At 34.7% G+C, this 13769-nt stretch overlaps 1 protein-coding gene across 1 annotated transcript in view; it reads left to right on the top strand.

The window, feature by feature from the left end:
• The window catches only part of LOC143223966 (poly [ADP-ribose] polymerase tankyrase-like), a 177741-nt gene extending 171974 nt beyond the window's left edge, over window positions 1–5767 (top strand). The window contains 4 exon segments of the mRNA XM_076452436.1: window positions 1058–1112; window positions 1115–1192; window positions 2557–2718; window positions 5490–5767. Of these exon segments, the coding sequence (XP_076308551.1) occupies window positions 1058–1112; window positions 1115–1192; window positions 2557–2718; window positions 5490–5632 (438 nt within the window). The 3' untranslated portion in view covers window positions 5633–5767.
• Window positions 5768–13769: the final 8002 nt, after the last annotated feature.

Below are 13769 nucleotides of genomic sequence, written 5' to 3'. Positions count from 1 at the left end.
GGTTAATTGTTTCCAGTGATTTTTTGGTTTTTGCACAAAATTAAGAATGCTAGTTAATGTTAGCATTATGTTATAAGCAACTGTTTTCAAAATTTGACATGAAAATGCTGGAATAAGGTTTGTTCAGACACTCACACCAATATACAGTAATGTGTTGACTGTCTATTTGTCAGTTAGTAGACACTAAAATTATGACACATAAGGTTAATGTTAAAATATGTACTGTCATGATGTGAGTAAAACATACACATGTCATGAATCACTAGAAAAGTTATGCACTTTGTAAGCTAAAGTATAACCTGATATATAACAGCAAAAAGAAAAAAAATATTTGTTACTCTTAATTTTGCTTTCATTTACTTTTAAAACAGAACACATTCAGGGACCTGAAGAAGTATATCTAGTTTATACTTCTTTTGTTTATTGTAGTAACAGCATATTTTTACTTCTGTGCATATTTGTGCATTATGTACAATGAAAATAGCTATTGGAGAATGTAAAGATATAATAAAAAGTTGTCAGTGTTCATTCTTGATTTATTGCTATTCAAACAATGTTTGTGTGATTTAAACAGGTGTCAAAGTACAAAGCTATAAATCACCAGACCACTGCTTCAAAACATTTAAACATAAGTAAGTTGAATAGGAATGATTTGCACATTGTTTGTCCATCCCTACATCTCTCTCAGGACTACCTATTTGGAAAAATTGTAGCAAACTGGGATATCTACTTTCAAAATAAAGGTACATTCCATTTGGCAGAATAACACACTGAACTGTGTGATAAAGTATATTCAGTCAGTAAATTCACAATTTAACTTATTTCTCATATTATAAATTTATCTCACTTTACTGTCATCTACAAAAGAAAAACCTACAGAGCATGTGTTAGTCAAGTTGAATTTGACCTTCTTTAATACTGCTTGACAAAAGCTAGTTGGAAAGTGCTAATTTTGACACATGATCTATGAAAGGTGGTTTGTTGTAATAGTAATTTATATGAAGTGTGAATTAAAAGTACTAATTGTGTTACTTTGTTTCTTTTTATCTTATAATAGGTTTCCCTTGGGAAAGTACATCAAATAAAATGTCTTCCTCATATTCTTTTCCTGAACCAAGCAAACACTGTTATGACACACTTCATGCGTTAGGAACTTGGCACCCTAATCGTGCTCATTCAGTTTCTTGGCAAGGTGAGAAATTATGTTCACAAAGTATTTATTAAGATTACAGTAAAACTTTTCTGTTGAAGTATTATATAAAACTGGCAGTCGATAAAAGACTAATGGTTATTTTATAGTGAATAAAACCTCTTAAGTGTGATGTCTTGTAGAACATAAAATTATGTTGCTCTTAACTAAGAAAATAAAAACTTGTATCATAAAAAGTGACTTTAAATATGGTTATTGATTTCATTACAAAATAGATGATTGTGATTCCAGTTGGAGTCTCTTCACTTGAATCAAGTAATTCAACTATAGTTATGAGAAGAGAAAAACATACATGTTCATGGAAATTATAAGGCTTTAGATTTTTACCACTTTATTAATATACCCCTTGGTGTGGATTCCTGCACCTGGTGAGGGGACCTCCCAGAGAAGGTTCTGTTCTTTCATTTTACCTCCTCTGGGGTCGAAACATCCATCCACATGTTTGCCATGCATGGTGATCCATGAAGAAGAGAAGATCCTAGTGATTAAGGGGTCCAATCCTAACACATCACTTTGGCCTTGATGTCCTGTAGGTGGGCAGCCTTGGAGTGGTCCCCTATGGTCTGTCTGCTGGTCCATTTGGCTAGGGTTAATTGAGTATCAGTGTTGAATGTTCTCAATGGGTGTTGAAGATGTTGTGTCTGAGACTGGTGTTTGGGTATAGTGTTCATAAAATCCTGGCATTGCTGCAATGTCCTTGTTTGGCATTGTAGTGCATCCCCTTGTAGGGCTCCATGGTGAGTGGGGTCAGTGGGCACCAAAACATTCTTTATTATGGACCCCCCCAAAATAAAAATAAAATAATGAAACAAACAGACCATAGGCAAATAACCACATCTTGAAGATTCTGAGCAGCAATCTTCAACCTCTTCAACACCTGTATCTCATTTTCTGATACTATATTCTCCATAAGGCAAATCTTTAGGACAGATGTCTCCCATTTTTATTCATTAGGGATTAGAGGGACTTGCTGATTCTCCTAAGTCAGTCAAAAAGCTTTGTTCTGGTAACATATTGGTGGAAATGTCCACTTCTAAACACAGTGAACTCCTCTTGCATTCAAAAGCTATTGGGGATATACCTATTGAGGCTACTCCCCATGCTACTTTGAATTCATCATGAGGAATTATTGTTGAGAGGAATCTGATGAACATTCCTGAGTCAGAGATCTTTGCTGGTTTCTCCACCCAAGGAATTCTGCAGTGAGGTGTATCTCCACTCTCAAAGCTGGAATTATGATGTCAACCAATGTCCTAATTTTGACATTCACATCATCACGTCTACCTGCCACCATCAAGGCAGATAATCTAAATTGCAAGGTACGGCTATATATTCTGAACTCTCAGATGATTTGTATGCCAGCGGTTCAGTTACTCAAAGACATCGTTTCATGGTTTTTTTGAGGTGTGCTCGTTGCAGTGGCAAGGACTACGATGCCTTTGAGTGTGAAATAGACGCTCATTGTGTTAATTGTAATGGCTCTCACCCATCTTTCATTCATGCCCTAGGTGGGTGGAAGAAAAAGAGGTACAATGTTTGAAAACAGTTCACAACATTTCTTACCCCAAGGCTTGAAAGTTACTGTTCACCACTCCAGGAAGGTTAATGCTCATCTTGTTTAGTTCTTTGAATCAAACAACCACCTCTTGCCCACCCAGTGTGGGTTCCAATGACAGGACTCTACTGTAGACCACCTGATTTGACTTCAAACATCAATAAGAGAAGCCTTTCTCAAATGACAACATTTTGTGTCAGTATTCTTTGACCTTGAGAAGGCTTATGATACTACATGAAGGCATAGCATTTTGCAAGAGCTCCATTTACATGGCCATTTCCCCATTTTTATTAAAACTGTTTTAATGGGCAGGTTATTCCAAGTTTGTGTGAATTCAACACTTTCCCATTCTTTCCTACAGGAACTTGGAGCCCCTTAGGGCTGTGTCTTGAGTGTCACACTTTTAGATATAAAAATTAATACAATCACTGGACAATTCCCTGTTACTACTACAAACAGGCTCTATGTCAATGATTTTCACATCTCATGTCAGTTGTTAAATATGAGGTTTATTGAGAGGCATCTACAGATTGCCCTCAGTCATTTACTGAAGTGTGCTATAGCAAACAATTTTAACTTTTCTCTCTCTAAAATCATTTACATGCAATTTTTCTGCCAATGGGGTACTCACTCCAATCCATAACTCCATGTTGGTGATGTTCCTGTGGTCTCTGAGGCAAAATTCTAGGGGCTTATCTTTGACTGTAAGCTGACCTTTATACCACACATCAAGCAGCTATGAGTCAGGTGTACAAAGGTATTGAACATTCCCTGTGTTCTCTCTTCCTCCTGGAGAGATCTATGATCAATCAGACCTTGATACTGTCATTGAACAGATGAGACGGACATGTTTTGTCCACAATCTTGTCTACAAGATCTGCGTTGGGAAAAGATCTAAAGATATATCATGCTCTCATTTGATCAAAACTGGACTATGGGTCTATGGCTCTGCCAGGACCTCAGTTTTGAAGATGCTGGACCCCATTTATCATCAGGGGCTTGAGCTCTGCATGACAGCTTTCTGTACTTTCCCAGTCCAAAGTTTGTACAGATAGTCTCATGAACCTCCTCTATACCTCCATTGTTTACAAATGTCTTTACTGTAGGCTTCAAAACTTCAATTCTTAACACAGCATTTCACCTAGGGTTGTGTTTTCCTTCCTCAATGGTACATGCTTTTTTGGAACAGACGATATGCCATTGTACCTTTTGATCTTTGTATCCAGGTGCAGTTGGATGAATTGGGTCTGTCCTTAGATGACATTGCTATATCCACTGGTCAGCCCATTCCACCATGACTCAAGTGTGACCTAAATTTGAGTCATCTGAGAGAAGCAGATACTTCAGATTGGAAATACTGTTTTTTATTTGCTGAACATTTTTCAAACCATCCTTCAATTCCTATTTATACTGATGGTTCAAAATCAGGTGACTGTGTGGGCTCTGCCATGGTTTGTTGTGGTTGTGCACAGAATCCCCTCTACAGTTTCTGTGTTCACTGCCAAACTACACCATTTCTTTTGCCCTGTATCACATAGAAGTTAAGCAGTACTCAAATTGCACTATTCATACTGACTCGCTTAGCTCTCTTCTGGCCCTGGAATCATTTCACGTTAGTTCTCACCGATATTTAAAATTGATTGGCCAATATCTCTTTAACATCAACTTCTATCCAATTCTTCTTGATACCAGGCCACATTGGTATTTGCAGGAACAAACTTTCTGACACAACAGTGAAGTCTGCCTGCTCTGGCACTATCACTGATGTGCCTATTCCATACATGGACTATGGTCTTGTATTTAAAGTTCAGCTCCACACCAGTTGGCAATTGACTTGGAGTGAGCAATGTGAAAACAAGCTTTCTCCAGATAAAATCCTTTGTTGGACTTTGGCTGTCTTGTTTTTTGTAAGGATCGGAATTTTTTGTAAGGATTAAGTTGTCTTAATTAGATTATGCATTGGCCACAGTTTTTAACTCATTGATTTCTTTTCTCTGGGACTGCACCAATGTATGGTCTGTGTGACACTCAGGTCACAATAGTCCACATTTTATTGTCACGCTGTTATTATGACTCTTAGTGATAGCTCCATTTTAGATGTTTTGTCCACAGGTTTATTTCTGATACTGGACAGTGTCATTGGCCATGGTGACACTGTCCACCTTATAAATGTTTTTAGTTTTTTAAGAGACATTGGCATTCTTAATGCTATTTAAATTTTAAAGTCAAAAATTTGTCTGTTTTATTTTAACATGCTTACTTTTACAAATTTTAATAATTTCACTTTTCTTTTAATTTTTTTACTGATTGATTTGCACAGATATCCTAGTTGCTTTGTACCATAAAATGCCAAACAACCAAACAACTTATTAATAAATGTATTAACAATAATGAATAATTGAACTCTAGAAATTTGATAAGTTAAAGATAGGTTTTTTGGTTAATCTTTTGACTTTATATAAATTTCTGTTGTTCCAAAATGTCTGAAAATAGTTAAAATCTTGGTAATAATTTAAGTCTTGAACATATCTTTATGAGAACAGTTTTAGATACAAATGAAAAAAAAAACCTTTAACAAACTATAAAAATAGAAAAATTATGGAAAAAACATTTGCTTTTGTTAAATATTGAAGTTTTTTATGTCATTTATAAACATTGCAGTTTAGACCTATTTTACTAATTTGGATGATGCTAATGTAGTTTGCTATTCATGGCTTCTTTTAGGTCGAGAGATTACTCTGGGGCCAAGGGAAGCAGATGTTGACATTCATAAAAACATTATCCATCGTTCTCTACAATTTAATGAGTATGTAGTTTTTGAACCTTCACACGTATGCATCCGTTATCTTGTACAGTTCAAAACTTGATTACAAATTACTTCAGGGTAGAGCCCAATGTTACTCCCATCTAGTGATGATTTATTAAAGCTCTTCATGGTATGACTTAAGTGATTGACTGTCTCACATGGGAAAATGTAAGAGAATAAATTACCACGTGTAACAAGTAGCTAACCACTTGCTTGACCAGTGATATTTTTTTTAGTTCAATATATGAGGAGGCTTTTGAAAAGCCCCGTAGTTCTACTCAGCTGAAAAGTGAGTTCTTTTGGTCTAAATATTTTTATTTCTTTCACATCAAGATCACTGTATAACTGTCATTTGACTACCTAGATTTCACTGCTTCATCATTTTAGCTAAACTGTCCATTTTGTTCACTTTCTCTATGCATAAGAAACCATCAAAATCACTGCTCATATGCTAATGGGTTATTGATCTTATCCTTTCAATATGCATGGTTTCACTGGAATAGGAAATGATCATGAATTATATTTAATATAACACTGAAGTTAATTCGTATATGGATATGTTTCATAAAGTTATCTTAGCTGTTGTTCTTATAAATAAAAATTTGTAAAAAAAATATTTCTGTCAAGTTATATAATGTTAAATTCTTGATTGTTCTATTTCCTATTGTTACAAATGATTTTTTAATTGTTGGAAATGTCTGCCTAAGGAAACAGCTTTTACACCACATCTTAAGTAATACTTTTGCTTAAGATTACATGTGAAAAGAAATAAAACAGTTGATTCAATGTAAGAACAGTTAAACCCCAAAAAATAATATATTTTAAGGTGTTCAACCAGCTCATTAAAACCACACAAATTGTCTGCTAGTGATAATTATTTTATGACATGGGGATAAATAGCTAAATGCTGAATTTTCTATAAAACTGAATTAATGTTCAAAATGTAAGAGAAATCTGGTTTGTGAAAATAGGAGAGAGTTTATGAGCTCTGTAGATGGTATCTTGTAATTTGTAACAAATTATATTGTAGTCAATCAGATAAGAGTAATAAACATTGTAAGATAATTTATTTAGAATCTTTGGAAATAGAAAGTTTGTAGCCATCAAAGGTATAAATGTCTGTTTTATTCTAAATTTTAACTTTAGTGTTAATGATTCTGGTATGTATATTCAATTAATGTTCTGTGTTTTTTAGTGGAAGAGCATTTTTGAGAGTTCTGGTGGATAAATATGTTTGGTTGGGTCAAGAAAACTGATATGTAGAGCTTTGTTGTAGTTTTCACATTAAGATTGATTATTTATGAAAATTCACGATTGAATAAATATAAATCTGCAATTTTGGGTTTAAATTGTTTCATTTAGATATTCCTTTTAACATGAATTGTTTCACTGTGATAGAAAATCCACATAATGCAGGTTTAACATTGTATCCATGTTTTATTCCTTTATTAGATTTTCTTTGCACAACATTACCTAACTGTATTCTATATTTAAAAACTTGTAAAAAAAATAAGTTTCTGTCATACTATAATATTCAGTTGTTGATGGTTGTGACTTTTATTGTTACAAGTGATTTCTTAACACCTGTTTAAAAACAGGTGTTCCATTATATCTTATAGTTAAGGTCACATATCAAAGGTATTATTTAACAGCAAAACAATCAATTAAATTTAATAGTACTTAACCCATGTACAGGAGTGGAATTCAGTACCATTCACTCTGATATTATGCATTTGATGTTAAAGTTATCAACTATTAATTTTATCCTAAATCAGTAGTTCCTGGTAGAGGAGCATAAATACAAAATAAAATGTACAGTGATACTGAAACAAACTGTAGATATACATATCAGAAGTACTATGAGCTGTTGAACTTCACCTTTCACTTCAACTTGTCATACTGACATCATAACTTCACAAATATCTCTTGAATACACCTGATTTTTTATGTAATTATTGACGTTTCATTCTCATATCTCTGCTTTTATTGCCTTCAAAATTATAACAGAAGGTAATAATGTGTTTATTCATCTCCTAACCTTTGGAACTATGATGAAAGCTAATACTGTGTTTATACATTCTCTTACCTTTGGAACCATTTCAAAATCTAATATTATATTTATTCATCTCTTTACCATTGGAATTATGATGAAAGCTAAAACTGTGTTTATTCATCTCCTTACCTGTGGAACAACGATGAAAGCTAATACTGTATGATTAATCCTCTTTTTGAAATAACGGGGAAAATTAAAATTGTGTTACATTTTTACACAAGTTGACAAAAACCTTTCATAATATCAGTATCAATGGTAACTTAAAGGCTGAGACCACTTGGCCTCACTATTTCAGGCCTCAGTGTATGGAGGCTTTGCTCATCATTGGTCTTAGCTGCGATCATAAAGTAATTAGAACATACAACTAAATAACACTCTTCTAGGGCATGTCCAGACACACTCACCTAAGGTTGCTCAGTCTTTCATATGAGTTGATAATTATCTTTCAGCAAATCCAATGTAATCTTGCTAACATCAGGGACTAATAGATTCATAAAATAGTGTCCTGTTCTTTGATGGTTTATCCCAGTGTCTGGACGTGAAAACGTCAAATTGGGAATGTAGTATTAATATGCATGCATGGCTTGCTCATTGTTGTAACTCCTATTGTCTTGCTACCAGCCTCAAAAGCTCCGTGGAAAGAAGCCCAGATCTGCTCAGGTCGAAAGCATCTACAGTTAGCCCTGCTACCTAGTCAGTGCAGTATTTTGGGCTTGTTGTGGGATATTTATACTAACTAGCATTATATGTTTAAATCTCATAGTTTCCTTATAATTAAACATTGTTTCTATTCAGTACAGCGTGTGAGATTATCAATCAAAAGAAACTCTATTTAAACCTTTTATTCTCAGTAATCGCCATCAGCCAGTAAAAAATAAAAAAGAGAGAGATGAAACCTCAAGTAATCATGACAGCTCCAAGGTAATGGGAAACGTCCACACGACCGTTTAACTATACCAGTCTAGATATTGCTAAAAAGTTGTTAGTTTATTTACCCGACCCTGCCATTACCAATTGATAACAGTAGAGACAGCTGGTGATCGGTAATAGAAAATAAACCCCGGATCTGAAGATCCGTTGCATTTCGTAGACCCTTGATAATTGTTTTTTTGTTTTTGAATTTCGCACAAAGCTACTCGAGGGCTATCTGTGCTATCCATCTCTAATTTAGCAGTGTAAGACAAGAGGGAAGGCAGTTAGTCATCACCACACACCGCTAACTCTTGGACTACTCTTTTACCAACAAATAGTGGAATTGACTGTAACATAATAACTACCCCACGGCTAAAAGGGGCGAGCGTGTTTGATGGAACGGGGGTTCGGATTGTGAGACAAAAGCCCTAACCACAGAACTAGGTACTAAGTACAGTGAAACATCTGAATTTAGAAATATGTAGTGTACACCTTTTTTACTTTTATTTCTTTAAAACCTACAAATTGCTGTCTATTTGCAACACGCCGTATTTTACGCTTTGTAAGACGCACTCTTTTCTTTAAAAAAATACCTTGAAAAATCCTCATGCTGTTCCAAGACAAAAGTGATGGGTTAAACAAGTCGTAAGATACGGTATATTGTCTCTTCGGACACTAGAAGTAGCAGCACTTAAAACGTATTGTTTGTACTTTGTGCAAATCACATTCAACTTATAGAATTTGTAACAATTATCACATAAATATTTTCTCAACAGAACTTTCTGAGGTTTGTTAAAGCATGACGGAATAGGTTTAGTATCTAGCAAACGATATCTCACAGAGTTTTGGTAAGTTTTTTTAGAAATGTTTATTTCCCTCTGGTGTCTGGTTTGGTAAAATAACATCAATAGCAAACAGCCCAATAGTTATTACAAACGAGAACAGAAACAGCAGGAAACTAATTTTAATTCTTTCGCTAACCGAAGTTAATGTAACAACTGTGCATTAAAACCGTTTGTTTTTTCAATTTTTGTGTACGTAGTATTATTCTCAGTCACGCGTAATGTCTTTGTAAACACAAGTACTTACTTGATTGACTTCAATACTCAAACTTTAAACTGAAAACTGTTAATTTACACAAAGTTATATATATAACCAGTTTATGACATTTGTTCATCTGTATACGTATTTCCATATTAAAATGCACACTAGACAATCCTGTAAGAAAGAGTTAAGTTAATGTGTATTTTATTCATCTTGAGAAGTCAATTATTCAAACGGTAAATTAAAGTGGTTTCACTTGCCTTAAGTTCTTAGTCGAGTACACTTTGTGCAAGCTCTTTAGACAGAAGAATCATTTACTCCAATCTATTGCAACAATCCACAAAAGCATTTACTTTTTGGAAAATAGAGTAAAGTGCTTAGCTTTTAAATTGTTTAAACAACTCTGTGAAATATGAAACAATACAATACAGCTTCAAATAGTTGATTAAGTTGTCCAACTTAAGAAGAAAGTTAGGTAGAAACTTTGTTTACAGAATAACCTGGTGGTGTCGTTTTTAACTATTCAAAGAATGTTCTGAAAGATACATAAAAAGAGTTTTGGTTCATTGTTTAAAATGAAGCATTCCGAATAATGTGAGGTTTAAAGATTATTTTATATATTTATTGTGGCGTCAAGCGAACTGGTGTCATTCTGGTCAATCGTTTAATACTATTAGAACTCGTATTAGTGGTATAAGTTTGACTTCTTTTAATTGTGGTTTATTAACGAAACGTTTAAAACAAGTAAGACGTTTGTTCAAGAAATCAAGTTATATGCAACACATTCTGCTTGTCTTGAATGGTATGTTGAGTAATACAGACCAATTAGAAGCCTGGAACTGCATTATCGATTATTTTAAACAAAAACAAATTAAGCTTAAAAGAATCTGGTATAAAACTGGCTACTTTTGTTAATGAGTTGCGTTAATTTCATGGCAAAGGAGCTTATTTTCTGCTGGAGATATTCTGGTGAATAAGTTTATTGGTATCAATTATGAATGAAGGACATTCTGACTATTGGAAAACCATTTCTGTTCGTTAAGGTGTTAAGTAGATACTTCAACCATGGTGATAGAGTAGTAAAGACAGTTGTAGCTACAGTAGCAATAAGGCGTCACAACATTAAGAAAAAGTCTCCAAGTTTTCAGCTTCTGTTTTCATGGTGTTACGGTTCAACTAACACAGCTTTTTCCACAAGCTTAGAAACTGGACTTTGAATGTGACAAGAGAACTAACATAAGCAATGTTTTGAGCATATGATTACAAATACCCAGGCAAAAGAATGCGAGTAATGGTTTGTTCAATCCTAGTATTTACCGACAACTCGAAGATCAGTGATAAGCTATAGGAGCAGCCAAGCCAGTTAATTTAAACTCGTACGGAATTTATGGACAACCTATGAGAAACAAATGAATATATTACTCTGCATAGAGTGGAAGTCAACTGAGCTTCTGTTAACTTGGTACAGTTCGTGCCTATTAAAATGCAGCACATAAATGAAAAGAAAGACTATCTGTAAATACAGAAGACATAAGGACTATATTAAATCTGACGTATTTCAGGCATTTTCAGTTAAGCCACTTCACAGGCCAGTTGATACAAACACCGCTATAGTGAAAAAATAGATTATCTAGTTGTTGTGTTTTGTTGGTATTTTTGCTTCGTAAGTTTCTTAAAAGGCTGCCTGTGGATTTAACTGTTATATTTATAACTAATTTTCACGGCTCTAAATTGTATGTAACGTTTCTTCAGTAACGGGATGCAAAATATGAACACCTCAGATTCACAGTCCAGCACACTGGTCACTAGGGTATACCCATACGAAATTATCCAGAATTGAAAGATGTCCAGTTCCATCACGCTGTAAGTATTATATTGTTGATAATTAAAGTAGTTTTGGTTAATTTCTCTCAGAAACAGACTTTTTAGAGATGAGTATGTTAAATACGTCAGTTGTGGTTCAATGAAGACTAATAGACCGCTAGAGTGCATTCAGAAGTCCATAGTCATTCCAATTGACAAACAATGTTTCTTGGGAGACTTAAACACAGTCACATCTCCATTATTTTGTATGGTAGTTATAGAAACCATGCGTGAAAAACACAGTTTACTGTCCAAGTATGCACCAAGTTGCATCTGGTCCAACAACAGAATCTCCTAGTTTAATATATATCAACAATAACTGTCAGCTGTTTTCTTGTTGTCAAAGAATGAAAACATTGTTCACAGAACGCCTGAAGTTGCTTCTGATGTATGTCAAGCTTCACACAGACACGGGAGATGTACAAAAAGTCAAACATCCACTGTACAAGCTTCACTGGAATACGTAATGCATAATTGGTTACAGAAATATAGCAGATGCTGCGTAAGGTGATTCAGGTATAGAACATATGTCGAGAAACAGAATTTAAAATTACAGTATATGTTAAAAGATCAGGATCCGAAAATAAAACAGGCGATAATAGTCAGAATAATATAACAATTAAAATGTTCATGCAGCGGTTCTAAGTAAGAATGCAAGGGTTTGTGTAGATAACATAGTAACTTGCATCAATGTTTTTAAAATCCTCACGAAGACAAAATTTGGATAAATCTTATACCTGTTATTGGTTCAGAAAGCTAGCTAGTGTGTCTCGCTAATGGAAATCGAACTTCACATAAAAAAACATACCTAAAGCACTGTCATTATTCGAGAAAGACTGTGAATATTCAGTAATGCTCTTCGGCCTCTATAATTCATCAGCCACTGTCAGCATTGTTTAACGATATCTTGTTTATGAAGATGACATGTTAGTGTTTGCATACACAAAAATCATGCAGCGATGAATGAGCGAGATAGATCTGAAAATAAAATCAAGAAAACGTACATTAACACGTACCGATTTCTCAGAAACAATGTTGGTATACATAGTGTGACTACTTTTCTGATAGAAATCACAACATAGGAGACCTGCAACAATCTAAAATCATGAATGAAGCTCAAATTGTTCTTGACTTTGCGTCCTATTTTTGTGACAGATATCTATATACACCCTTTAATTAGACAAAGGACTAGACAATCGAAGTTCGAAATGTCTATTTACAGTGGGTATACAGAAGTGTGAGTAAGTTATATTAAAATTTTGAATGAGCAAAACAGAGAGGCACAGCCGATATAAAGTCACAGTTGATATGAACGTATCAGAAATACATTTTGTTTCTGTTTTGGCGTTCGTGAGAAGTGTGATGTCGCCGTAAATTGATTTCTTTTAGAAATTATATAAAACAATTCTTTCGGCACGACGAAAATAATCATACACGTAAATGCATTCAGATATGTGAGTCAGAATTTTCTGTTGCTTAATGACATTTGGAAACAAAGAATATGAATCAGCTTGAGAGGTCAGGACCACCCAGAAAGAGATCTGCAATCCAATTTTTGAAAATTTTCTGTCTAAAAGTTTATTACTGTCACTTGTACAAATTTAACATCCACTACAGTCTAATATCTTAAATCAGGATTCCACAAATAAAAATGGTTTTACCTTTTGCGAGGTGGCCCATCTACATATCCTTGCTGTCTTTCTGGATACTGCTATTCAACAAGTGTATCCTTACATACCTCTTATCCAATTAACACACATGTCTCTTAGCTCTTTAGCTACTTCAAGTATGCATGGTTTGTTTTCTTAATAGCTTTATACAAGTAGCAATAGGAGTGTTTAAAGGATACTATCACTGCAAGCAACTCTGCATGCAACAATGATATTTAGCAGGAGTTAATATGCTCTTCAAAAAAAGAAACGCAAAAGGCAAAATTTGAGACAAATTGTTAACAAGTTTATTCCGCGTAGTTCTGTATGACATGTGTGAAACTTTGCACATTCACTGCTGAACATCCAAAGTCTGCAAAGGCGAAGTCCACGCTCACTAGTTGAAGTTTAACGTCACTCAACGTCAATAACAAGTATGCCCCCCCGTGAGCATCAATAACTGCTTGGCATCTCCTGCCCATGGAAGCGATGAGATGACGAATCACATCCTGTGGAATGGCTGTCCACTCAGCCTGCAAAGCTGCTGCAAGCTGAGGTAGAGTCTGCGGTTGAGGTTGTCGCCGTCGCAGACGTTGGTCCAACTCGTCCCAAAGATGTTCGATAGGGTTTAAATCTGGTGATTTGGAGGGCCAGAGAAGAACGTTGATGTTGTGGTG

The sequence above is a fragment of the Tachypleus tridentatus genome, chromosome 8 (genome assembly GCF_004210375.1).
Source record: "Tachypleus tridentatus isolate NWPU-2018 chromosome 8, ASM421037v1, whole genome shotgun sequence".
Lineage (NCBI taxonomy): Eukaryota > Metazoa > Arthropoda > Merostomata > Xiphosura > Limulidae > Tachypleus > Tachypleus tridentatus.
The sequence above is the reverse complement of the archived record's forward strand: the minus strand, read 5'-3'. Positions and strand labels throughout refer to the sequence as shown.